The sequence below is a fragment of the Aphelocoma coerulescens genome, chromosome 4 (genome assembly GCF_041296385.1).
Source record: "Aphelocoma coerulescens isolate FSJ_1873_10779 chromosome 4, UR_Acoe_1.0, whole genome shotgun sequence".
NCBI classification, from domain to species: domain Eukaryota; kingdom Metazoa; phylum Chordata; class Aves; order Passeriformes; family Corvidae; genus Aphelocoma; species Aphelocoma coerulescens.
In genome coordinates this window covers 23,237,719-23,263,310 of record NC_091017.1, presented here as the reverse complement: position 1 = coordinate 23,263,310, position 25,592 = coordinate 23,237,719, and the positions used below count along the sequence as shown (strand labels likewise).

Sequence of the window (25,592 nt, the reverse complement as noted above, 5' to 3'; positions counted from 1 at the left end):
GCCCATAAATAATACAGCACAAAGACCAATGTAGTCCCAACTGTACATAATAACCTCAAAATTCCACCGAGGCTTTTCTAGTGACATCATAATAAACTGCAAGAAAAAGATGAAGATGTATTAAATTATAGTTTGGGTATATTTTATTCTTTTTTACACATCATAAGAAAACACAGATGTTTGTCACAGTAATTTGAACATTTTTCTGGACTGCTTCAAAACTAGAAGGGACATGATTTCAAAGCAGAACACAGAAGCCTATTTCAGTCTTGTAAGGACAAACTGAATGAGTGAATATATCATTATTATTTATTTTGCATGCATAAATTCCCATGTTGTTTCTTCACAGTCTTTAGTCAAATTTAAATCTTTTCAAACTTAAAAAAATAAATAAATCAACTTTCCTCAAAATATCAAGGTCAATGTTGACAAGCATTGACACAGGATATCATTTTACTCCCATATAAATTTTGAGGGGATTAAAATTGAGACTGCAGAGTCAAATGGTTGAGTTGTGTCTAAATACCCCCGCAGCACTGCATCATCTCAAAATCTGTTATTTAGAACACAAAAGAAAATGGTAACTTGATTTAACTGGTAATACAACTGTATCAAGGGAATAATTTGCTTGAGTGACTTTAGTTTGTTTTATGTATCTCTGTCTTAGAGTATGTAGCCCTCTAATAGATAAAAGTGGTAAGGTTGTTACCTCAGAAAGGAAGGATAACAGCTGTAAAAAATTCCCAGTTGGGAATGAATAAGGACTGGTAAAGCCTGGGCAATTTGGGCTGTGGATAATCAACTTCTCCCTCCACCTCCATCACCTAAGAGTCATAACCATGCACTCAAAATTAGGTTCTGCTTCTGCTCTTGGGTCTGGCTTGGGCTTCAGTTGCAAATGAAATTTGTCTGCTAATTACAGATGTTTATTTGCCTGCTATTGCAGATGTTTACCAGCACATGTGAAAGCCCAGGCCTGCTTTTAGCACATAGAGAATCCTCACCTAGAGAAGAAGTGCCTTTGTGTGAGCAGAGTGACTGCTGGCACACAGTGGTGCTTGATCCTGACCTGTGAATTCACAGGAGGCCAAGGCTCCCCCTGCTCAGTCTGTGATAGTGGCTCACTGTCTCAAGGGGAATTTCAGGGAGATTTTGAAAGCAGCTGAACTAGAGGCAGAAAGACCTTAGGTGATGATACACACAAGTCAGGGACTTGAATCAATGACTGGACTGGGAAAATGGAATTTTCCCTAAGGTCATTGTTGAGCCTGACCTGAAGGTCAGGTTCTTACCTTTCTGAAGGAAGAAATATGGTGAAATGTGCCTCTCTTCTTTAAAGTCACTCTATGATTTTTGCAAAGAAGGATATATAGGAAAGGGTAATTTTGTCACTCTCACATACTTTCACAGACTTGTAGCCTCAAGATAAACCTGCTATGAAAAACTAGCCAGCTGCCCCTCACAGTGCTTGGCTAGCTAATGCTTCACTTTATTTTCTAGTGTCTGCTTTGATCCAGGAGCGAGCACTTGAAGGTGAAGGATGTCGCTGGAGCCACGGGAGCAAGGATAACTCAGCAGGCAGCTTGCTGAAGGAGAGGATACTGGAGTGCAAAAGGGCAGAGAGAGAGGGTAGAAGACCTAGAAAGATGACATGATCTTCAAAAATAGACTGGAAGGTGTGACAGAAAGAGTTCACCATAAAAGGGATAGGAGAAGACCAGGACATTCATTTTAGGGAGGCATGAAGCAAAAGAAGGAATAGATGGGAAAGAGAGAATGATGCAATCTGTTTATGTAGTAAGAGAGCACTGGGGAGCAGAAGGAGCAAAGATTACTGGTGACTGAGTTTGTTACTGTTTGTTGTGGTTAACACACCTCTGCCTTGGCAAGAATAGGGGAAGTCAGCTTTCAGCTCCCCATACATTGAAGAAGCATTGTGTTCTTCCTGACCAAAGTGTCAGAACATAAGTACTGTGGAATACATCTGAATGGAAAGCAGAGCTGGAGAACGCAGCAACAATTTATACCTTCCCATTTCAAATACTGATGCTGTGTGGTCGTCTCAAACTCAACTGCTTCTTTCAAAATATGTATGTGTGCAGGCCTACATATGTATGTCTGTCACATGGAAAAGTATCTGCTAGAGGCCAACAATTCAAATTCTAAAAAAAAAAGTGTCTCCAGGGAGACTGGCAGTCCAAGGTATATTGTTATTTTACTAACTTTCTAACTACTTCTCAGGAGGATAAAAATTTATTCCTTTTCTCACATTTAAGTAGAACATTTATACCCCTCTACATGTATATTTATGTTCTCCCTCCTTTCCCTTGAATCATTCTTTACCAACTTACTGGATGGAGTTCTCAATGCGTGTGATGGTGAGGAAAGCTGCTAGGTTGGCCGTGTAGGAGGAGATGACAATCAGAGCAAAAAGCCACCAGGCTCCCATCATCAGTCGGGTTGCCAGAGTTGTGTATGGAACCTCTCCTCCTGTGGGGAAGAAGGAAAAGCAAGAGTTTTCATTTAGCAGAGGAATGCTCATGCATTGCTCAGGATAACTGGACCCCAAGGTTAACAGCATAAAGCAGTTCATTAAAACCTGATGCTTCAGTAAACCAAGCAGGATTTGGAGCTGCACTTTCTATGCAAGAAAAAGCACTGAAGGAAGCCCATGCTGTCAGTTGTCATTCCTGTATTTAATCTCTTTTGCTATTGTGCCTTTAATTGCAGTTCATCTGCCAGTCCTGTCCAGTAATGGAAATAGACTTCTAGATCTCAGAACAAAAGCAGCCAAAGTAAATTCTTACAATGGTCTTTCCTTAGAGATCTTATCTACAAACCTTAATTAAGTTTTTCTTTCATTCTGGGGAACATAAAGTCAAAAAATCCCATCAAAACACAATTAATTTTCACAGTTCTGTGGGCAGGCAGATGCTCATGAGAACCATATGTGGGGGTACAACTCGCTCCAAGTGAACTTGGACATGCAGGAAAAAAAATCACACATATTGAAGAAGAAAGCAAACATTGTTTTGTATTTCTATGGTTGCTTTCCTTTAAAATCCAACTACCATGTAAACAGAACATGAGCAGCAATTAAGCCTCCCAGGATGAGCTGCACACCATTGACTGTGTGACAAGAGCCTAGTAATGCAAGCCATGAGAAGCAGTAGTTTTTATGCAAATAGCTGCCCCAAAACACACTAATTTGGAGTATTTGCAATAGCTCTTTCTGCTAAAAACATATGAATCTCAGATTTTTAGAGGAAGGAAAACGTTTTTGTTTTTTTTTTTTTAATCCCCCGTTGGTCTGCAGGATGTTTTGTCACACCTACAAGTAAAAGGGGGATAGGTGAACACAGCAAACACCCACAGTCAACTGCTTGAGATGTTCATCCTTTTCCTCTCGCTCTACACTCAGCAATTTGAGAAGCTGACATTATTTTTGAGGTAGCTTTCTCAGATGTAAAATCTTACAATGGTACAATGCCTGGGATTTGCAAAAGCAATTTGTTACCAATTCAATCATCTGTAATTAGTTTGTTTTTCACTTATGTAAAAACTCCTTAATGTTTCCAGAGAAAGTAAGTTTAAGGGAATACAAATTATAATTATTCCCATTCCAAGAACAAATAATTTTCACTTATGTACAGAAACTGTATGTTCAATCAATTTTGTCTATTAAGGATCCTCTTACTGCTTTAATTTTTTCTTACCTATACAAAACACTGGGAACTCTGCATTGCCATACAAATCTGAAACTTTTTTCCTGCATCAATGATGTGGAATTGTACCATATGTGAAATAACAATTGAGTCCATTCATTTATACTTTTGGTATATAAACATTGAAATCCTTTGCCTTTTGAGAATTCCAGAACTGAAAGAAAAAATCTGTTAGACCTACACAGCTGGAAATGAGTTTTCTTTTATTTCCAAGATGCCATGTAATAGCCTGAAATAAGAATCTACTGATCAGATTGGGAGATATTATTATATTATTTCAGTCTAAGGATTATCAAAGGTGAACACTAACTTCAGCATCTGAAGACTTGGGTTTCTCTGCTGCGCAAATTTTAAATTACTTTTAATAGAGCATTTCTACCTTACAACAATTTTTGCGTTGTCTTTGGAATACTTAATTTAAAAATGATTCCTTAATAAAATGAAAAGAGCAAATAATTACATTAATTTATCAGAAAAGGCTGCTTGTCCTTTTAACTTTCAGGTGCCAATCCCTGCAGATAATCTTCATACTTAATTGAAATGGGTAGTGTGATTGACAAGAAGCCAATAATCTTTTGGGCATCCTTGCATTTTCATTTTTCAGCTTAAAACTCTTAAATTCTCACATTTTTGAACTGAAATTAGATGTCAGAAGAGAGAGGACCATTGAAACTCACACACCTGCCTTCTGGTTCAAGGGAGGATGCTGTACATCAAGTGAACATGAAAGTCACTACAGATCCCTCAGCCACAGCATTCCCTACTGTCCATACAGCTTTCCCATATGTCGGTAAGGTTGTCCCCACTATTCACTATTACTTTTTCCTTTTCCACCCCATGTTAAAAATGGACTTTAAACCCCACAAACACTGGTTAGGCCAAGCGCTTTCATTTCATCTTGGTGTTTGTGAAGCCTTGTTCCTAATTCAGAGTTGTACCTTGTATATCAGCAGTCAATAAATGAAGCTTGAGGACAAAGCTTGTATCTAAGTACATGTACAATAAACACATACCAAAATTCCTCACTCTAACAATCCTTCCACTGAGGCATCTTAAACCATCATTTCTAAAGCAGGGCTGGCACCACAACTGCACAGGTGCAGGACTTTTAAGCAGTACAGGTAGGGTACTCCCCCTTTCCCAGAGGAAGAAGAAAAGAAACAAAAATCAAAGGAGACCTTTTACTGCCATGGTATAGTTTCTTTGGCATCTCTTAGGAGACTTAATGCGATACAGTCTTGTTCCATTGCACTGTTTGCTAAGACACTTCCTGCACCATGACAGTTCACCTTAAGAAACCTCTTCACTCTCCCCAATTTTGTTCCTGGGGATAAAACCTTCTGAAGTTTTCTTTCGGTCCCAATCCACATTTTCTCAGTGCAGAAGAGTGCCAAGTCACTCAGGAGAGCAACAATCACTGGTTTTCCCTTAACATTACCATGACAGAGAGCTACAGACCTAAAAGATACTACCCTTGACTTTAAATTAGTGTGCAGGGGGGACAGACATGCAAACCTCCCTGAGCTCTGCTTTCCAAGGTCTAGGATGAGTTTTGGGTGCGCTGACATCTTTATGGGTGACAACATAGTCAAGTTACAAGAGGCTACACACAGGACACACAGTACAAAGGATATACTACCTGCACATCACCTATGTTGTGGCTACAGCTCCCAGTAATACATCTGACACGTGATGTGTGCTAAAATCACTTAAAAAAAATCTGATCTGCCTCTAAAATTTTCAGATTGCATGTGCAGGAAGGGAAAGATATTTTCCAGGGTAAACTGGACTAGAAAAATCAATCTTATTGGGAGTTTTCTGAAAAAGTTGAATTACTGTAGAAGTCGCAGTGAAAGAAATTACTTTTAGTCCTCCCACTCTCATCTAATGCAGCTCTGCTTCATCAATCCTAGACCATTTTAATGCTGGCCTACTTCAGATGACAGGGTTAGACTGCAACTTATCTTATAAATTTCTGTTTATTCCCATTTCTTTCCAAGTGCTTCAAGCTAAACAGAAGGCAGGAAAAATAATGCATTGTCTTGACAATGCAAACAACATAATGCATAATTATGACAGACCTAAATATCAGGAAAAACCCAACTTAAAAGATAAAATGTGTAACTATACAATTACCATACCCATTTGTACGTAAAAAAAATTATTTTCCCTCATTAGCAGTCAGTTTAAAGGCTTCTTCACATCAAAAATCACAAAAGAGGAGTACAGGCAAGAAGGAGGGATGAAATCACAGGACAAATGGGCAAAATAGGGAAAATAAGGATCTCAGCCTAGAGAGATCTTGGTATTTTATAATTCTGGACTAAATTTGAAGAATTCAAAATGCATAGTCTCTTTTTCCAAACATCTTGTTCTCAGGCATTTGTCGATTGTTTGCCTGGAGAAAAACCACAGTGAGCTGAATTTCTGTGTAAGGAGTTTTCTAGATAATTTAAAGAAACATGAAAAATATGTTAATTGTGACTCTTTTGTGGAGGAACTGTAATACTATCAAAATTGAAAGCAAGACTCTCAACTGTGCTTTGAAAAGGATGGTGAAGAAATAATAGAGTGGGTTATCTGGGGACAGATTTTGATTTTTCTTACAAAAATTCTATCCACATTCACTGAATTATTGGCCTTTGGTAAAAAAGCACACAGGACTGGGAGTTGGCTGCAATTTAGCCTTTAGCCTGTTAGAACAGTCACATCAATTATGCTGTGCCTCTGCAATTTCCATAAATAAGGAAGTGTAGATGTCTGTTGCAAACAGTTTAGATCAATGTATTTCTTCTGTTTTCTTTGTGAAAGGGACATTAATAGAGAGTGGGTGTAAGGGAAGTAATTTGTATTAACACAGAGGAAAAGGCATTTTATATTTCTGCTTTTTTTTTGCCATGAGAAACAAAACCTGAAGTTTGACTGAGCTCTGCGATCTTTGCAAAACTCTGCAAAGCAGAGCTATTCAAAGGCAGAATCTTTCAGGGCACTAGCTATTGCTATTGTTCTGTTAAAAACTTTCTTGATAATATAAAATCTCTCCTGTTTTCAATTGGAAATGTTCAATTCAGTATAGGACAAAAAATATTTTACAGTCAATGAAGCCTATACCTATTTCTACCAGCTGTGAAGTAAATGCAGCTTGGAACTTGTCGGGAAATCTCTCATCATGAATTTTTCTTCCTTTATTTTCTTTTTTTTTTTTCATCCATACCTCTCCATTCTTCCTTGAACTTTGCATGTATTCCTTTCCATAACATCTAAGCTGGCATGCCATAACCTGAGCTTGTAATATTTCATTTTGTGCTAAGTTAACACCCATTGACCACAGCAGGCACGATGAATTATTCTACAGGAGAATACAACCCCTTGAACTGGTAATGCCTTCCAAATAAGCTTGTAAATTAGTGGCTGAATTCCCTATCCTTGCAAATATTGGCAGATTGCAGGAGTTTGGGAGTGGAGAAGGAACTGATCATGAGGCAGGGCTGGCAGCCAGGTCTTACAAGGTGTGGAGAAGTTCGAGAGCCAGCTATAGTTTTTACTCACCACACCACCTGTTCCTCCTGTAGCATTTGGTTTGTATCAAAATGTAGTGATTTAAAAAAAAAAAAAAAAATCAAAAGAGACATTCAGATATTTTGTTTCACACATGAATCATTTCTTCAGGTCTTTACTTCCTAAAGAGAGAGCACTGCATCTACATGTTAATACTATACTGTGAAAATACTCCAAATATATTAAGAATTGTTCTTTGAGTTCATTGGAAGTAGTAGGATTGGAAGGGAACCAATTTTTTTATAATCACTGAAGTGATTATAAAAGTTTCCATCAAATACCAATGATAACTGCTTTTTCAAATAAAATAGTTAGTCATGTGTAGACTTTTTAAATGGTTATATATTTTGAAATTGTTAAACGTCTGTTTATATTTGTTAAGTCTTTCATCTTGTTACATCCATATAGTAAGATGGAAGAAAAACTTGCACTGAAGTTTTAGCTTGGTCTTTAGGTTTACAATAGATTTTTTTGGTCATCTTTTTAAAACCTGCCCAATGTTCTAAGACTCAAATCAGCAAACACAAATCTTGGAAGCTGCACAGCAAACTCTCTTAAATGTTTGGGTGAAATTTGTTTGAATTTGCTGATTTGAAACTGTCTGATGTTAGTAGCTACCATTTAACCTCCACAACACAGAAAGTATTTAATTTGCTATTTTCACAAGCACAGAAGAGAAATATTTATTGTCTTTCTGGCATAATGATTTTGAGTGGTGTCACCTTCACCTAATGCACCACTATCATTAAGGTTGCTATACCTCCTAACAAGGTTTTCAGCACCCTCCATCCTGTTGTTCTCAGCTCTGCCTCACCTCTGTGTACACTTTCTCCCCGTGTAATTTCTTCTCTGAAGTTTGTAGAATTTAACACTTTGGTGCAATCAATGTTCCTTTTCCTTTCAATACGCTCTACATATGCATTCCAGATGCTTCAGCATGGGCAGCTGGAGGCTTGAAACATCCATCACTCAGCCTGACTACCCCTGTTACACCTCACACTTCCCCTTAGGTGTTACAGGTATGCATTATGGGAGCCAACCATCCTCCACTCCAGTGTGATTTGGTGGCCTGCAGCAGACGCTGTCTCCCATCTCATTAGCACACAGTCACAGAAAAAAAATCAAAATCAGTTCTTTCCAAGTTCTCAGCTTCTGAAATACCTAAGGCTATTTTGGCATAGTGACACCTTCTTCCCCATTTGCCCACCTTGTCCATCTGACTTTAAGTACTTCCAAGTGTTCCTACCAGATTTCAGAAACATCATGAAGACCAATTCTGTATTTCGGAGTCTAACTGTTCTTGTTTATTATTCAGCTTTCTCCTGCTGGTCTACAGGCAGTTAAAGAATGTGTTCACTTTGTCTTTTGGTGCTCTGATTAATTTTTTTTGCCCTTTAATGTCTTATTTCTGAACTAAACAATCACTCTTACCATTTGTTGTTAGTGTAATGATCCCCTGACTAATCTCATTACTTTTTCTCCCTGGAAGATTGTTTTCTTTCAGCTGGGTGGGAAGCACTGCCCTCATTGCACTCCCAGAAGGGAAGCAATGATGCACAAAAGAAAGCTTTCCTCATTTATTTCTCCCCTTTATGTGACAGGGTGAAAATCTTAGACTATCATTCCTCTCCTTCAGGCTTATTTCAAATCACTCCTAGTTATCTGAAATCTGTGAAGGAGTTTGAGAAGCTGCATCTTATACATGCTTAAAGATCCTTATCAACAGCTCTGGAAGCCAGCTAACTCGAGGGTATATGCAAAACCTTGTGCAGGCAGATCTAGGCTTCCCCCAACCTCCTACCAAGGAGGGCAGGCATGAGCCAGCTCCAATCTGAAAGAGAGATTACCATGCTACCTTGTCACCCTCTGTTCCTGCCGGCCAGTAATCACCTCCAAGTTACATTTCATTTCTTGAAAACTCCCCCTGAAAATCCTCCATTTGCTACTGCTGTGTATCTGTTTGGATGTGCCTTTGGCATTTGACTCACATACCAAGGCTCATTGCTCAGCTCTGTTTTCTCATTAATAAAAAGAGATTACCCATGCTGAGATTTCAAATGCTAGGACTAATCAAGTCACAAAGCTCTCATCAAGTTACATCCCAGAGAACCCATCTCATAAATCTGGTCAGAGGGCCTTGCCATACGACCTGATGGACAAATAGAAATATCCAAAAGATTGATCAAAGGCCTGCTCACAAGCTACTTTGCTTGAAATACAGGTTCTTCAGTCTTGTTCTTTGCAAATATCCTCTCCAAAGCTAGAAAATCCTCTAGCATCAAGGAAAGGGCCAGTGCTACCCAGTGCAAAGTACTTCAGCCTACTACAGCATTGCTCACCACTGGGTTAGTAACCTACAGTCTTTGTAAGTTTGAGACTCTGCTATACCTATTATCAAATTCTTTTTCTATCAGTCTTCAAATACCCAGCCTGCCTAACTTGTTCTAAGTGTCTACTGCAACTGCTTCATTCTAGTGACAGAGGGCTAATCATTTGGCCACCAGGCTCCCTTGGAAAATTCTGCCAAGATACAGCAGGAACTGTCAGACGTCCTTGAGTAAAATTTTGTTTGAAAATTAATCTATTTGCAGCAGTCTGTCAGATGCACCACTTCACTAGATGCTTCCCTTTCCTCCCTGGGTGTAATTTATATACAACAGTAGTTAGAGGCACTACAAAGATGAAAAATAATTTGTGACAAGAGCACTCCTAAGGGCAAACCAAGGAGGGCATCCAGAGACAACATACCTGTAGGTAAAAGGGAGTTGTAACAATAAAGGTCAGCTTTATCTTAACCCTCAGGTACTGAACACACTCCTTTTATAATGTTCACCATTTCCACTAAGCTGTGACTAGATAGTGCAGGATTCAGCCTCAGAATAATCTAGATAGAAATGTGCTCTGTCTGCTGCTACATTATAAAGCTGCTGTGTCCTTAAAGTTGTAAAACTATTCCATAAACTAAACTCTGTTTCTCCTAAAAAAAAATTGTCAGGTTTGCAGAGAAGAAACCAGAGAATGAAAACAGAGAAAATTTGTTTTATAGGAGAAGCAATAGCAAGTCAAACCCAAAATCTAATGGACTTTCTTTAAGGCTATTTTAAACAGAAATTCAAGCCTCTATCGAAAAGGAGAGCAGTACAATGACAAAAATTTTAACTGAATTTTTCTAGTCAGAAATTTTTAGATAAAACCCAAACATTTAAATATATATTGAAAGTATAAAAAAGGGTCTAATAACTACATTCCAGTAGAATGGGATCTAATGTGATAATAAAAAGTCTAAACTCTTTTCAGTTGAGCTGAGATTCCAATTTTCTGCATCACTAGCAATGATAATGTTACACAAACAGTGTTCAATCATTAAATTAATTCCCATTAAATCAATGTCCTTAAAGGCCAAACAGTCTTTTAATAATTACCTGATTAAAGTGATGTTAGCATAACATATTAGTTATAGTATATTTATAATTCTCTTCACAACAATAAATTGTTTCTTTCCACCCATCTTACTGGAAGGGTGACAATAATGCAAGAGTTGGGAAGGGAAACATATCATATCAACCATTTAGTAAATGGCTGTGGTCTAGCTTCTCCTGGTGTCTGTGATGCTTCAGTAACATACATTAATCAGTTTTTCATTCCTATTATGTAGTATTTACAGGATGAATCTTCAAGATCTATAGGAATTAATTCCTGGCTTGTAGGCCTATACCCAAGGTTAATGACATTTCAGATATTAGCAATTTTGCAGTGGTCAGATTCTGTCTTTCTGTGGAATTAGCAAAATGTATTTTCAATTGAAAATCAAAGTTCATGAGAGATAAAATAAAATGCAAAAAACATTAGTGTGCATCAATATAATGCCAATACCTTGTAGGGACTTGTGCAACATAATCAGAGAGAGAGGGAATGAGTAGCCTGTACAGTGTTTCCAACAGCTCTGGAAAATGTATCACAAAGTATATTTTGTTTTTCTCTCCTGCTGCCATTACAAAAGAGGAGCAATGACTGCAGCTAAAATGAAAATGGGGGCATCTACTGGGATTTGCTGAAGTTACTGGGAGCCCTTAGAAGAATAATTACTAGTCTTGTACTACAACCTGGAAATTTGAAAGTGCATCCTTTGATATCTGTAACTATGACCACATTGGAACTGTGAGGCTTGCTGTCAACCTCTCATCAATCTGCTAGACAAAATATACTGTATTAATGCTGCTGAAATGCACTGGTTTATTAGAAGACTTGGCAGGGTTTCAAATTTAATTTTGGGGTTACCAAATACAGTACCATCCAATTACATAATCATAAATAATTGTGCAATAAGCATAGCAATTTTACCAACAGCTCTTGGCAAAAAAAAAAAAAAAAAAAAAAATATCTCTGACCAGATACTTCTTTGTTTGTACTTTTAACACATAAGGCAATAGTTTTACAGAATATAATTATTAATATACACACACGGAGACAAACAAAGACTAGAGCTCAATGTGCATTTGCAAGAAACACAGGGAGCTTCTGGGGATCCTCTTCAGGAGCACTGTGATGTGATGTGTGCTTTTAGGATTGCACTTGATTGCATGCCCGTGTAGAGGTGCTATTTGCAGCCACTGGGAATGCATCAAAGTGATATATGCTTGCTAATATTTTAGAGGATATTGGCACTGGATCTTAAAAAATAACCTTGCACGCTGGCAGCATTTAGATCAGATTTCAAGAGATGCTGAGACCCAGACTCTCAATTACTAATGGTTGGATTCAAATGCTGCGAAACCTCAAAGCAATCAGCCACAATTATAATCTCTGGTACATCTTCATAAGTGGCTAAGGAGATAATGTATGTGTTACTGTCACATTGAGTTTACTTAGTGTGGCCTTTCCATAGGCTACTGACAGGGTTGTGCCCAGCACCTTCAGGGACAGCAGAAAGAACTGTGCACAATGGACTGAAAACAGACCATCTGTATGTAAAATTAAGCTAAGCAATGTCATTTATGAGGTAATAAAGTGTGGCTTTAGCTGAGAGCCTGTCAGAGAGGACATTATAAATATGAGGGAGAGAGTCCCCTTTGGCTGAAACTGAACAACTGTGAACCAAGAGAAACACAAAACAATGCAGTGTAACCATAAGTACAAACCCTTATTCCAGTAAAGCCCCCACATCTTTTGACAAGGAGTTTTCCCCATAATCTTTTTACCTCTATATAATTCTGTGACTCAAGATTTTAGGGGGTGAAAGGAATTTTAAAAAGGATTACACACTAAAAATTATGTTTTTGCTTGAATTTTAAAAGTTATGACCTGTTTTATAAATCTGTTCTTCCAAGATTTCCAAGCATCCATCAGGACAGAGTGAGCCCTGACTACTTCAGAGGCAAGAGAATCACAGGCGTCTCGGATACCTTAGTTCACTTCTCGTGTCACTAATTCTAGTTATCCTTTAATTTTCAGAATGCTTCTCTGCAATGAACTCCTAACCTTATAGAGTTCAGTCATTACCAGTGCAGGAGCTCTAACTATGTTCCTAAATAACACATTTTAAAATTTAGACTAAAATTCCACTTCAGGTGCATCCTGTAATGTTATCAAAGTGATCTCTAAAACTCAGATGACCTAATGTAGTATTATGACAGTGAACAGAGGACAGAATGAATCCCTCATCCTTTTAATTATCAGAGTAAAATGCTATAATGTCATTTATTGATGAAAATCACTAATACAAATGCTTATGTTTGAAAGCTGAATAACCTGGTTTTCACTGCAAATCAGCTATCATCTGCTTAAGATCACAACTCAGGGTTTTCAGAAGTGTAAAGAGACTTCAAAGGTGACTTTACAGGATAGCAAGGATTTTCCTCTTTGGGGATATAGAAATAAAAGAAGCCATTGTAAGAAGGAGGTAAATGCTTATATCTAAAAATGTTCTATTAGCAAGTATATCTGGGCATGAACAACGAACACCCCACTCAACAGATTTATTATCACTGTTCCTTAACAGCCTGTTTGCAGATGACTTTCTTTCCCCTTTATTGCTACCTATACTCTGTCTTAGTGTGGGGGAAGAAGAGTCTTCAGTCAAAACCGTGTTCCTTCATTTCCCTTTTGCCTGGTAGGTGAGGTATCACACATTTTTAACCCAGCCCCATCTCAATAACTTCAAAAACACTGAAAAGGTAAAGTCCTACTTTAAGATCTCTCCCTCCACTATTGATAGTGGAAGAATAAAAATTAAGCAGCAGGAGATTCCTACACCAGGATGCTGCTATAATGAAGGTAACCTCCTTAATTTCCATGCTGAGAAGCTGACAAAAAAAAATACAAACACCCCCCCCCCCCCCCCATTTTACCATATTTGCTGACACTGGTGTTTCATCTCATCAATCAGCGAAATGAACAGGTTAGTTTAAAAAAAAAATCATTTGGTAGCATTTTTGTTTCCTTTCTTTATTAATTTTGGTCTACTCCTTTTATAAACACTTTAATATTACTAGAGGTTCGAGGAAAAATCCCTCAGCTGCTGAAGAAGGGAGACTTTCCTGCCAGCAGCTTGAAAACCTCTTTGCTACTCTTGTCTTTACAGTTTTCAAGCAATTTTCCTGGCACCTACCCACCAGTTGATGTTGTGAAGTGGATCTGCATGGGTGGATGCAGCTATGGCACAGCTGTTGCAGAGGAGGGGCTCCCCACACGGCTGAAAAGCAACAGAAAACTACCATGGGCTCCCTCTAAAACCCATGTTTATCTGGTGCCTTGGATGTCCTCAGCTGAAAAAGGCTGATCAGTTTGTGGATGAAGCTGCTGTCAACCCAAGCAGATGGGGAATATTTTTAATAAAGCTAAAACTCATTTCTCACTTCCTCCCTACCTTAAACACCTGAAGCTGTCAATTCAAGTGTAAATTCCTGTGTAGGAATATCAAATAGCAGGACAAGACTTGCCTCTTCAGCTTCTAAACATCTTTGAAGATAAAACTGGGGGTTATATTGCTCCTCCATGCAAGAAACACTCAGTTCCTGACTAAATTGTTCTTCCTCATTTCCCCAATTAAATGCATATTATACACAGGTGAACCCTGAAAAGTCAAAACTGATTACCTAATCTGAATCTAACTTATCAATTCTTTACCCAATTACGGCATATAGTCATATTAGAAATTATAACAAAGAAACTGTTCTGAGTAAAATATTCACCTTAGGATGTTTTTGGAAGGAACACAGAATGATGGACAAGATGCCATGACCTCCAATTCTACTTTCCTTTTGCCTTGTTTGGTCTTGATCAGCATTTATACTATAGCCAGTCAGACATTGCCTTCTCACAGTCAATCAGAGCTAGTCCTAGGCAATTAAGGTAGTTTTTGGGCTTTCATGCTGCCATTCATTCTCCTCTTCTGAAGTGGTATATCAGACACAAAATCTCTAAATACACTGCCTCACGTACCCAGTGCTATTACTCAAGCAACCACGTGCAGACAAGATGTAGAAATGCATTATTTAAGATGCCTCTGAGAACTGCCTGATCTTAACTTCAAATTAGGGGACAATCCAAGCATATCCCCTGGTAGTTTCACACTAGTGGTATCACACTGCTGCAAACAAATGCCCACACTACTGAACTGTTTATTTGGAGCATGGTTATTCCTTGGAATTACCATTTCAAGAAGAGACAACCAAATAAACCTCTGAAAGGACGTAAAGCTACATCCAAGGCTTACAAAAGTGTACTGTGTACATGACAACAGCCCTCAGTGCACGCTGTCAGTTCCAGTGGTTTCCAAATTCATACAGGATGCAATTGCCAAAATGTACCCATTTTTTGATGCTTTCAAGAAGGCTGGCCAAACCACTGAGACATGCAAAAGGAGCTTGGGTACCACAGGGCTACAGTCCCCATTTCAGAGAGATGGCTTTATGAAGGTAAATATACTTACTGATACACTAGCCTAGATTTAATACAATAGCTTGAGGATTTAGGGGCTTCCATCTTGAGGATTTAAGGGCTTCTATCTTGAGGATTTAAGGTGGAACTATCATGTCACAAATAAACCTCTTGGTGTATGAAGTTTGTTTCCTAACATGTTCAATATCTGACTTATCATTTTCCCAGCTCAGTGCTGTGCATTTTAGGCTCAGCAAGTCTGTTCCCCTTGCTACATGAATATGTCAAGACTGGCATTAGTTTGAAGAGCAATTAAAATTGTTAATTAATGAGACTGGCATTTAACTTCTGCCTTCCATCAGGAGATATAAAACATATTTTTATGAAGGAAGATGGGTAATATCTCCATTTTACAACTAAGAACTGATATCTAAGATATTAAATAAAGTTTCTGTGGTCAGCCAGCAGATCAGTTGAAGAAACCAAATTAGGAACTAGGTCCCAGTCTTAAAGCCTTTATACTGGATCATTTTGTATTTCTAAACATACCCCGTCCTCCCTCCCCCAAAATAAATCAAATAAATCAGGTTTCACCACTAAATATCACATGTGACGATATAATTAATTTCTAACACAACTTTTCCAGAATGATTCTAGAGTTTTCCTCTGAATATTAAATATTTGATTGTTGTACAGTTAATTAAGAGAAAATGTCACTAAGCAAGGATGTTGCTACAGCATAATAGTTTCCTGCTGATAGGGATACGCTGAGAGTGAGATAAGCAAGATGGAGTAATTTATTAAGCAACAGCAGACTCCAGGCAGTGCATTTCAGGAGGATTATATCACACCTTGGGTGGTAATAAAAGGAAGAAGATGAGAATTCTGAGCAGCTTTAACCATCTGAGAAGTATTATAATGACTTTGAAGTGCCAAAGCTTGGACGCTGTTTTATTGCTCTTGTGAAATGTAATTTACACAAGGCAAACAGTAAGATTTGCTCATTTACCAGGTATTATCAACATAATTGGCCATTACTGACACCACTGATGACCAATCAAAACATCCAGTTGTGACCAGCATTTTAAACAAATATGAGGGGATAAAAAAATGGCCCACCAGTGATGCTTTTACATCATCCATTTCATAACTTTGCTAAGTTAAGCAAGTGTATTAAGATCTCTGAAGAAAATTATATTTTTGCAGGTAATACTTCAAGCGCTCATTATCCTATGGTCAAATTCTATTTATAAAACTATAATGAATGTTTGCTTTGTTGCAATCACTAAGAAGTGATTAAATCTTGAATGATTCAGCCATTTAAAAGATATTTTCCATTACAGCAGAAAAACCCCAAATGAAACCCCAAACAAAACAGAGCCTTGCATCTTTACCTGCATAATCTAAAATCCTGCCAAGCCAGCTCAGAAATGCCTTCTCTTATACAAAAATTCAAAGCAAAATGAGCAAAGTGTGATAAGATAGAGACAAAGTCTTTTACGGTGTCTTTCACATCAAATACAAAACATTGTCATTTTCTCTAACTTCATTATTTTGTCAACATTCAGTTGAATTCTGTTATACTAAGTTAGCTCATCACTGTCTTCTGAAGCTAAATTTCAGAGGCTGCCTTCAAAACAAAATCCCCTAAATCATTCTTCTGCAAGTCCCTGGTAAAAAATTATGCACCATTTCACCAGTCTCGAAAACTGATCTATTATACCAAAAGGGTTAGGAATTAACTCCAGATCTTGAACTTCTGTTTTTTAAATCATTGATTTTCTCCAGTACTGGTGAGAGCAGAGTGGTCTCTAGAGTGTGTTGTAACAAGAGCCCCTAATAGGAAGCTAATAGAAAACCTTCAGGAGATTAAACTAGGTTCTCAGCAAGTAAAAAAAGTCATCAGACTATTGCAGCAACTTGATTTAGTTGATCTGGATGAAGATTTTAGTAAAGTTTCTTGAACCCCCAAATTTCTTCTCTGAGAGTTCCTATGGCAGATTCCCAGTACTGGCAAATTCTAATATGGGCAAAGTTTGAGGGAGCAGCAACGATACCATGGCTCAAAAGAAGGAAAACCGTGGTTGTATAGAGTAGCACAAAAGCTGAGCAAAGAGTACATAATATGTCATTATTCATATACCACTAAGACTCTTTGAAGTAGAAAGGGACCTTGTCAAACACACCCTACCCAAGCAGGGCTGCCTAGAGCCAGTTATCTGTCCAATTGACAAAGGGTAATATCAAAAAGAAGCAAAATACAGAGCTTTGGTTGTGGATACAAAAATGCTGCTAGCAAGGATTTTCTTGCTATTTTCTAAGTCCGTGAGAGACTTTTCTCTCTCACAGAAGAGGTAGCAGGGAATGTAAACAACCAAGCCACCTGCAACCTTGAAAAGTCTTGTTTATGGTACAGTAGAAAAATATTTTGACAATGGATGTTTTAGGATTTTAGCCAATCACCCCCAAGGGGTGGCTGAACCTTTGTCCAATTAGACTATGAAGAAAAAGGTCTATAAAAGAGTTTGTAAAATAATTAAATAAATCAATCTTGCTGCACAATTCCTGCCTGCTGGATCTTCTCTCCTCCTCCCTATGGCTGTGGGACACGGTGATATACCCTAGGGCATTTTAATATTTAGTCACTTAGTTTTCTAGGATGAGCAAAAAGAAAAGAACAAATTAAGAAGCTGTGACACTAAATTTCAAGACAACTGCAATCTTCCACAGTTGAATCTAAAAATTTGCTTCATGTTTAGAAGAATAGACAATTCAGAGATAACAGATATTATCTTAACTACTCATGCCTGAATTCTGACTTCAGAGTCAGAAATTTGCTTTTAATAAAATCCACAGCAGCATCATCATGATCACCTAAAAGTCTCTGCCTTCCTAGTGGTCACAGATTCAGTGGGTATATTGGGTAGGAAGCCAAAGCATTTCAGTGCACTGCCTGCCTGTTTTTTGTTTGTTTTCTTAATAATGAAGGGATTGAGTACAGGATAAAAACCCCACTTTGTAGTTTATACACTTTTATATTAATTGGTCCTCCCCAGTTACATTACAGCCTTATCCTCATGTATCTCAAACATTAGAAGAGAAAAAAAAGTATATTACTTTGACTGATCTCTATAATGAATGAACATCAAATAAAAAGGGAAACTTAAAATATACCTACCTCTATATTACCCATCTAAAAATGGTGCCCAGAGCGGTCACTAAAATATGGAGTGAAGAAACTGAAAGCCAAGTTCAAAACCTAAGTTTAAGTGATACAAGTAGCTGTGACATTAAGTTTCAGTCTACCTTTAAGGAAGCAACTAAAAATACTCAAATTTTGTAACTGAATATGACAGTAATTATAGACCTGCCTTAAAAACCACTGGATTGATCTGTGTTGACTTTTGTCTACAGACAATGACACAGTATTTTGGTGTTTCAAAAACTGCAAAAGGTTAGAACTCTTTAACAGCATTTAAACAAGACATCAGAGTCAAGGCTGAACAAAAATAAAAAGGGACACTGTGAACTAAAGTTACTTGCTTAAATCTGCCGAGTTTTTAACTATTTCAGAAGAAATGAGCTCTTAGTTTCAATCATAATAGGTTATGAATTCCCTTAAAGAATGACTTGTATTTTTTTGCACCAGAGGGCTCTTTTGTCTTCAGAGCTGTGGCAGGTCTGGAGCCAGTCTGCATGCCTGCAAATTTTTCCTCTGTCTAGAGGAGAGAAAGAGAAGATGACGCTACAAATCACTTGCTAGCCCCAAACAAAGGATCCAGAACTATCAAAGCACAAGCAATCCTCGGTTCATGCAGCTTTGTTTCTGTCAGCACAGGACATAAAAGCATCTTTGGCTCCATGTTTTGATAACAGAAATGAGTACCTTGTCATGCTTTAAATTGCTGCTGAAAGACTTCTTAAGTGAACCTGACAGTATTTGAAATGCTGCTGCACTTAAGATCTGCCAATCACAATTAACATCAACAGATTTACTATTCCAAAACAAATAAAACCTGCCATTTTTCTGCTGAATGAAGAGCTGATGAATGAAAACAGAGGCAAAATTACCACAATAGCCAGTTACCCTGACAATGAAAATGATTTTCATTTCTCTGTATTCACAAGGATTAGTAAACAATAACGCTTCAGCTAATATTGTTTTTGCTATATTCAAATTGAACGTGAAATACAGGCTGACATTATAAATGCATCTCTTTTGCACTGAATTTCTGAGTTCTACTGAGTCTTTATGTTTACATCAGTCTGTAAGTGTCATGTATTTTGGCATCAACCTTTGTCAATGTGTTTCATTTTTCCTTCTAGCTAATTCAGGACAGTTCTGCTTGTTCTTTGAAGGAGACGTGTCTATAGCGCTCCCTTACTCAGTAGGAGCCAAGTGAGTATTTTATATAGTTCTGGTGAATTCTATAGAGTTTTGTTGAAAATCCACATGGTAGAGCGGTAAGGTGTCTCTTCTCTCTGTAAATAATTCCTCCCACCTTCCAAATTTTGTGAATTTCTTTTTCTGAAGTCGCACAACAGTTTTGTTGCCCCCAGATGCTTTGTACCACCAGCAGGTTTTACTTAGTTGCACCTCATATCCCTCTTACCACAGGGAGTGGATGCAGATCTGCTCAAATAAGTTCCCTTTTTTTTTTTTTTTTTTTTTTTTTTTTTGGTTGCTATTGAATTCTGTTATTTTTGTCACCTGGTCCCACCTTCTTTCCATCAAACTTCTTCCTCAACTTCATGCTGAATTCAAGGCTTCTCTCTGAGCCCTCCTTAAGCACTCATTTTCACTGACTGGTCAAAAAATCCTTTTCTTTTTGGGCTAACTGAGCATCTATCAAAGGGCTCCCTTTTGGTCCACTCTGGACCTATGAGTTAGGAAATTTCAGGAAACCAGGCAACACAGGCTTCCTTGGGTAAACCATGAGGCAAACAATTCAGGTTAATAATTTCTCAGACTGAAGTGTGTTAAACTAGCTGTGCCTCCTTTGAACCTGTGCTGGGCAGTCTCCTAGAAAGCTTTTAGGGACTCATGTTGGGAGTACAGCAGGGATGCTCAGACTAATAAACCTGTGTAGAATGACTCACATTCATGCAGTAAGGAAACTAATTCACAAGTTCTAACCTAACAGGAGGACAGATGTAATGATTCTCATTCTGTAACAGACCAACTGCTCTCACACAGCTGGATTCCCTAAACAGTTACACTGGGGATGTTTTAGATAGAAAGAAGGCTTTATAAACCCACCTATACATATTCAAAAAACTTCCATAGGTCTCAGCTACTCTGAAGTCTTTGGTGTTATTAAAAACAATGAAAAAAAAGAAAAAGAAAATCACAAAACCCCTGAAACAATCTCTTCAGGTCTCCTCAGTTGGCCATTACTGCTCAATGCAAATGATAATTTTAAAAGTAATGTCTCTATGCTCGTGTGTTTAAAATCACCCCTCTTGTGGAAACTTAAAATATAATTTCTTCTTTTTTTGGATAGTGACATTAATTTAGCCTTTTTTTCCCCTTCTAGGAGCTTCATACTTGATTTTTATGGATACCTTTAGCTTTTGTGGATGTCATCTGATTGTTTCGAAACAAGAATAATGTAATGCTAAATAACATGTTGCCAGTGTTACGTAAATATGACCCCTTTACCTACAGTGTTCCATCCAAATTCAGGTTAAAACACAAGGAACTGTCTGTGAGTTTGGGGCTGTAGTGGCCATGGCTCTTTGTAGAGCAGATGTTCTATGAAATTAAAACAGGTGTACCTGCAGTGCCAGCAGTGACTGAGGAACAATTACATGGATGAGCAAGAAGGTGTTCATTCTGTTTTGCTGTCGGGTGTTATTATCTAAACCCCTTTTTGCCCTTATATTAAGCTATTTTTTCTTATTCCACTTTGCATTACAACCCCAAATTGTAGACCAGAATCCTAAGTACTATATACCCAGCCAAGATCTGCAGTCCCTGATGTCTTTAGGATGCATGATTAAAACTCTGCCAGAAGAGTAAGGTTGTGAAGGACTTGGGAAAATAAGCAGAAGTGTGGAACAGCCTGGGCTACACCAGATGCTAGAGGGGATTGAGAAAGCAATCAGGAAGGCCAGAGAAGCTTGAATCTAAACATTATATAGGAAAATTGAGATAAATCAGAAGAGGGAGGAAAGACTATCAGACACAGTAAGATCGTTCAGCACTGCTGACTAGTCTAAACTTAGTCCAAAATCCAAATCCCAGCATTCTCTGCCTATGTAAGAACATAACACTTGTTAATGTTGAATAATTCTCCAGAAAATGATGAACAATACTCTTTTTTAGTCAGAGAAAAATCACCTTTCTGTAATGACAAAACAACAAATCACAAGCTAGCATGTAGTGCTCTGAACTTCTCACAGTTCTCGTGTAGGGCAGCCAGATATCTAGGAAATCTTTTAGCATAAGGCTTTCCAATCCTCCCAGCTCTTGTGGGCTCTGGGAGGGAGGCAGGGAAGAGGAAGGTCTCTACAGCAATGGGGAGGAGATACAGATTTTCTCTTGGAGGCAGAGCCTCCCTCTGTCTCTTACCTTGTTGCACAAAGGATCCATAGACAAACCACATGGAGTTGTAGAGAGTTGTAGACGTCATGGACCCCATCTGAAGGCGCGGGGGGTTGAGCCAGTTCAAGAGGTAGACCAGGAGCCCGACTAAGAGCACTGTGCCAGCAATGCAGGCCCACAGGGAGAGGTCAAACGGGGCCAGGCAGGCAAACATGTCCACTGTCTTCTCTGCCTTCCGCAGCAGCACGCCCACCGAGTAGTCCATGTAACGTGTTGTGAAGTCCACCACGTTCTCCCTGTCTGGGGTGATGGTTAGGGCAGAGATCCCTATGTCAGCTCTCTGAGGAGAGGAGGAGAAAACAACGTGCGTAAGTAGGAGCTAACAAAAAGATCTTTGTTCCTCTGTCATTTATAGCAGCTAAGCTTAGGGAGAATCAGATGCCAGGACCAAGGTCTTCAGCATCATATATGTGAGCACAGAAAGGTGACAGGGTAGATATACCATGTGTAGTTTCTGCAAGCAAACCTCACTTGGTGGACTCTGGCTACTTTACTTTTTACAGGTACAATTAGAACTTCAGTGAAAACAAGAAAGGTTATTTAAAGTAGACACATGAATACCATTTTGAAAAGCCCAAATACTGAGCAATAAGACTGTGAATTCTAGATGTTTTAATATGACAAAAGAGTACTTAAAATATTTAAACTTCTACTACCTTGATTTAATCAATTTTTGTTCTGCCTAGAGCAGTGTGGGGTCCTTTGGAAGGGGGTGAGGAGAGTACAAAAACTTGAAAGTACTGAGTCAAATTTTATTAACTCTCTTGAATTTCCTTCTTCTTGCCCGAAGAAGGCAGAGATTCCTAGCTCCTTAGATATGTGATTTGAAATATTGAGTGGGAAAGTATGGCAGCTGAAACTGATTAGAAAATTTTGTAAATCAACCAGACTCTTTTAATATTATGTGCAGAACACTCTGCGGCCCATGGTACAAACATACTCCTAACCACAGTCCTCTTAAGACTTCAGCTTAAATGACGTTACTTTAACTTTATATTGATTGTTCACTGGCTTGAGAAAGTGGCAGAGCCTAGCTGGAAGCCTGATGATTTGGACAAAAAAGGGTTTGAAAATATTGATTTTCTTAAAAGCTGTGAATTAGAGCTTCAGCTTTAATTTGTGTGTTAAATTCCCTGGTGTCATAAGTGAAGCTGTGTTGATGAGCACAGCTGAAACCATGGCTTCATGAATTCACTTCAGGTCCCTTCCTACCAAATTCTTGTGAGTGATGATTCAACTGCCCTCAGCCCATGGGCAGCAGCAAACTCAGTCAGTAATTAGAATTGTCTATGGAAATGTTCAGGTTATCTGAGTCTCTCTATCCTCTCATCATATAACTTCTGTTCAACAAGTGACTCAAGTGATTCACAGCATCTGCTGACAGTCAAGTCCTAGCCCCAATGAGCAAGATGCAAACCAGCCAGCACCTGAACTGTTTTCCACAACTGTGAACATAAATATGTTTTAGAAAGAATTTACAAATATAAAAGTCCAATAGTTGTCAAACAGGAAATTACAATTGTATTTAATGAATAGCATAGGTTTGGGGCTTTTTCCCTGAATGCATATCAAAAAGCAAAATAAGAATTTAGGGGTAAAGGAGGACATGTTAAAAAAAACGTCCTAGACTTAGCCTCTGCTCATTAAGTTAGCTGGTTTATTAATTATCAGCATATTACTAAAATACTTCCCTACCATACTAGATCATTGAGTTTCTCATTCAAGTTGCATTGTTGTAAGATGTTTAAAGATTTTCTACTGAAAAGCGACATACACCAGTACAGATACTTTTACCAAATAATAGTTGACTGTATGACTACTAGAATTTTTTTCTGCTTTCCCCTCCTTTTTACAGGATTTTTTTTTTCCCATTAAATACATTGAAGACCATTAAAGGAAAAAAACAGACAACATGGAATCTATGGAAATACTACTTCTAATTTGCGTCTCTGGGAAGCAGGCTCTCTGCATTCCCCAGAATTATGGTTCCACTCCAGTTATCAACCAACTATGACAGTGAACAATATCGTGCTAATGGAAATGTCACATTTCCTTTGTTGCACTGCAGCAACAATAGTGATATAGTTATGTCTTGCTACTTTATATGCGACATATATAATTAAGGCTTTGAGGTGACCTAATTGCAGCCTTCCTGTGCCTGAAGGAAGCCTACAAGAAAGATGGAGAGAGGCTTTTCTACAATGGCCTAGAGTGACAGGATGGGGGGAAATGTAAACTGAAAGAGAGTAGGTTTAGACTGGATATTAGAAAGAAATTCTTTACTGTGAGGGTGGTAAGACACTGCCACAGGCTGTCCAGAGAAGCTGTGGATGCCCCATCCCTGGAAGTGTTCAAGGAAAAACTCTGAGCAACCTGATCTAGTCAAAGATGTCCTGCCCGTGGCAGTGGGGTTGGAATGAAATGAACTTTAAGCCATTCTGTGATTCTGTATGTCTTTACTTCTTGAGAGGTAGTAAAGTGAAAAACAGAAAGGAGAGATATAAATCCTGACTTCTTAAGCTACACTGAAATATGACAACTCATATTCTTAAACTTACTAAATTGGATCATAAACACCAGTTTCCCAGAAAACTACACTTCTAGCACAAAATCAAGCTTAAGTTTCACTTGATACTTGATTCACTGATAGTGAGCATTCTTGATTACATATAGACTCTGTCATCTTGTTTCAAAACTGGAAGATGAAAAAAATTAAATGCTCATCATTAACATGTCAGATTGGATCAGAGAAGATATCAGTTTGAAGAAGTAAAGGTTCACTTAGTGCTTTTGAGATAGAAAGGCAAATGCATGCAATTATGTCAATATTTAGATATAAAGCTGCCAATATGAATTATAAACATGTATAGCTCTCCACTCACTAAGTTTTTGCAGTGCCAAAATCAAACAAGCATCATATGTCTTACACGTTTCTCATGAATGAAACTGTGACTCCTGAAACAGATTGAAAAAAACAGCAGAGGGCATTATTTTGCTCTCTGTCACCTGGACAGGAATTTATATTTATCTTCCTTAGCAGCAGTTCTCCTGAGGCCATTGTAGAGCAACATAACCAGAATGAGAAAATCCAAAAGAAATGACCAAATGGGTCTGATAGCATTGCTGCTGGTGTCACAGAACCAGCTTATCAGCAAAGCCTAGAAATCCCTGAAATGTCCCTAAGCTACTGCTGTAGGAAGCACATCTCATACACATGGAAAGCAATCTTCTGATGATTCCTGTGGTTCATGATCAAATACAGGGAAAATAAATGAACCTATTCTAAACTGGTCCTGTGAGGCCCTTCATTTTATCCACTTTCAATGTTAAATCAAGTTTCAACATATGCTAGAAGTGATAAAATGCAGTCCCACATTACACAGTTATTAACATGGACATGCAAAAACCAATCAGAGAGACATTTTTACTCAAGTTAACACACATAGATCCAAATAATTCTCCTTTTACTCAGCTATTATTTTTTCTTCTCACTTCATCCTTCCTGTATGATTTCTTCCTTCTTATGCTACCCACCTTGGGAAGGCGCAATAAAAAAAGAGCCTCATAAGAGGCTTCTACTTGATTTGCAGTTTTTCTTAGGAATGATTAAACATGTATTTTCCCTTTTGTGATGGACTTAAGTGGAATCAGGCTGTTTTCCCTATGCTATTTGCTTCCTCATGGCTCCTCATTGGAAAAAAAGTCCTCGCAATCAAGGTAGCATGTCGAGATGTGAAAAGTAATGGTTGATGGATGTGAATATCACCAGAAAGCCCACTTATGCTGGAAAGTCTACTGTGCTCTCCCAGAAATGGCATTAGCCA

General features: G+C 38.2%; 1 protein-coding gene across 8 annotated transcripts in view; it reads right to left on the bottom strand.

The window, feature by feature from the left end:
- GRID2 (glutamate ionotropic receptor delta type subunit 2) overlaps window positions 1-25,592 on the bottom strand; it is an 824,945-nt gene that overhangs the window by 102,658 nt on the left and 696,695 nt on the right. For all 8 annotated transcript variants that reach the window (XR_011150528.1, XM_069013075.1, XM_069013077.1 and 5 more), the window contains 2 exons: window positions 21,736-22,048; window positions 2,352-2,490 (listed from right to left, as the gene is read on the bottom strand). Coding sequence is in view for 7 of the 8 variants with exons in the window: in XM_069013075.1 (XP_068869176.1) it covers window positions 2,352-2,490; window positions 21,736-22,048 (452 nt within the window). In the remaining variant the exon portion in view is untranslated. The remainder of the gene's footprint in view (window positions 1-2,351; window positions 2,491-21,735; window positions 22,049-25,592) is intronic.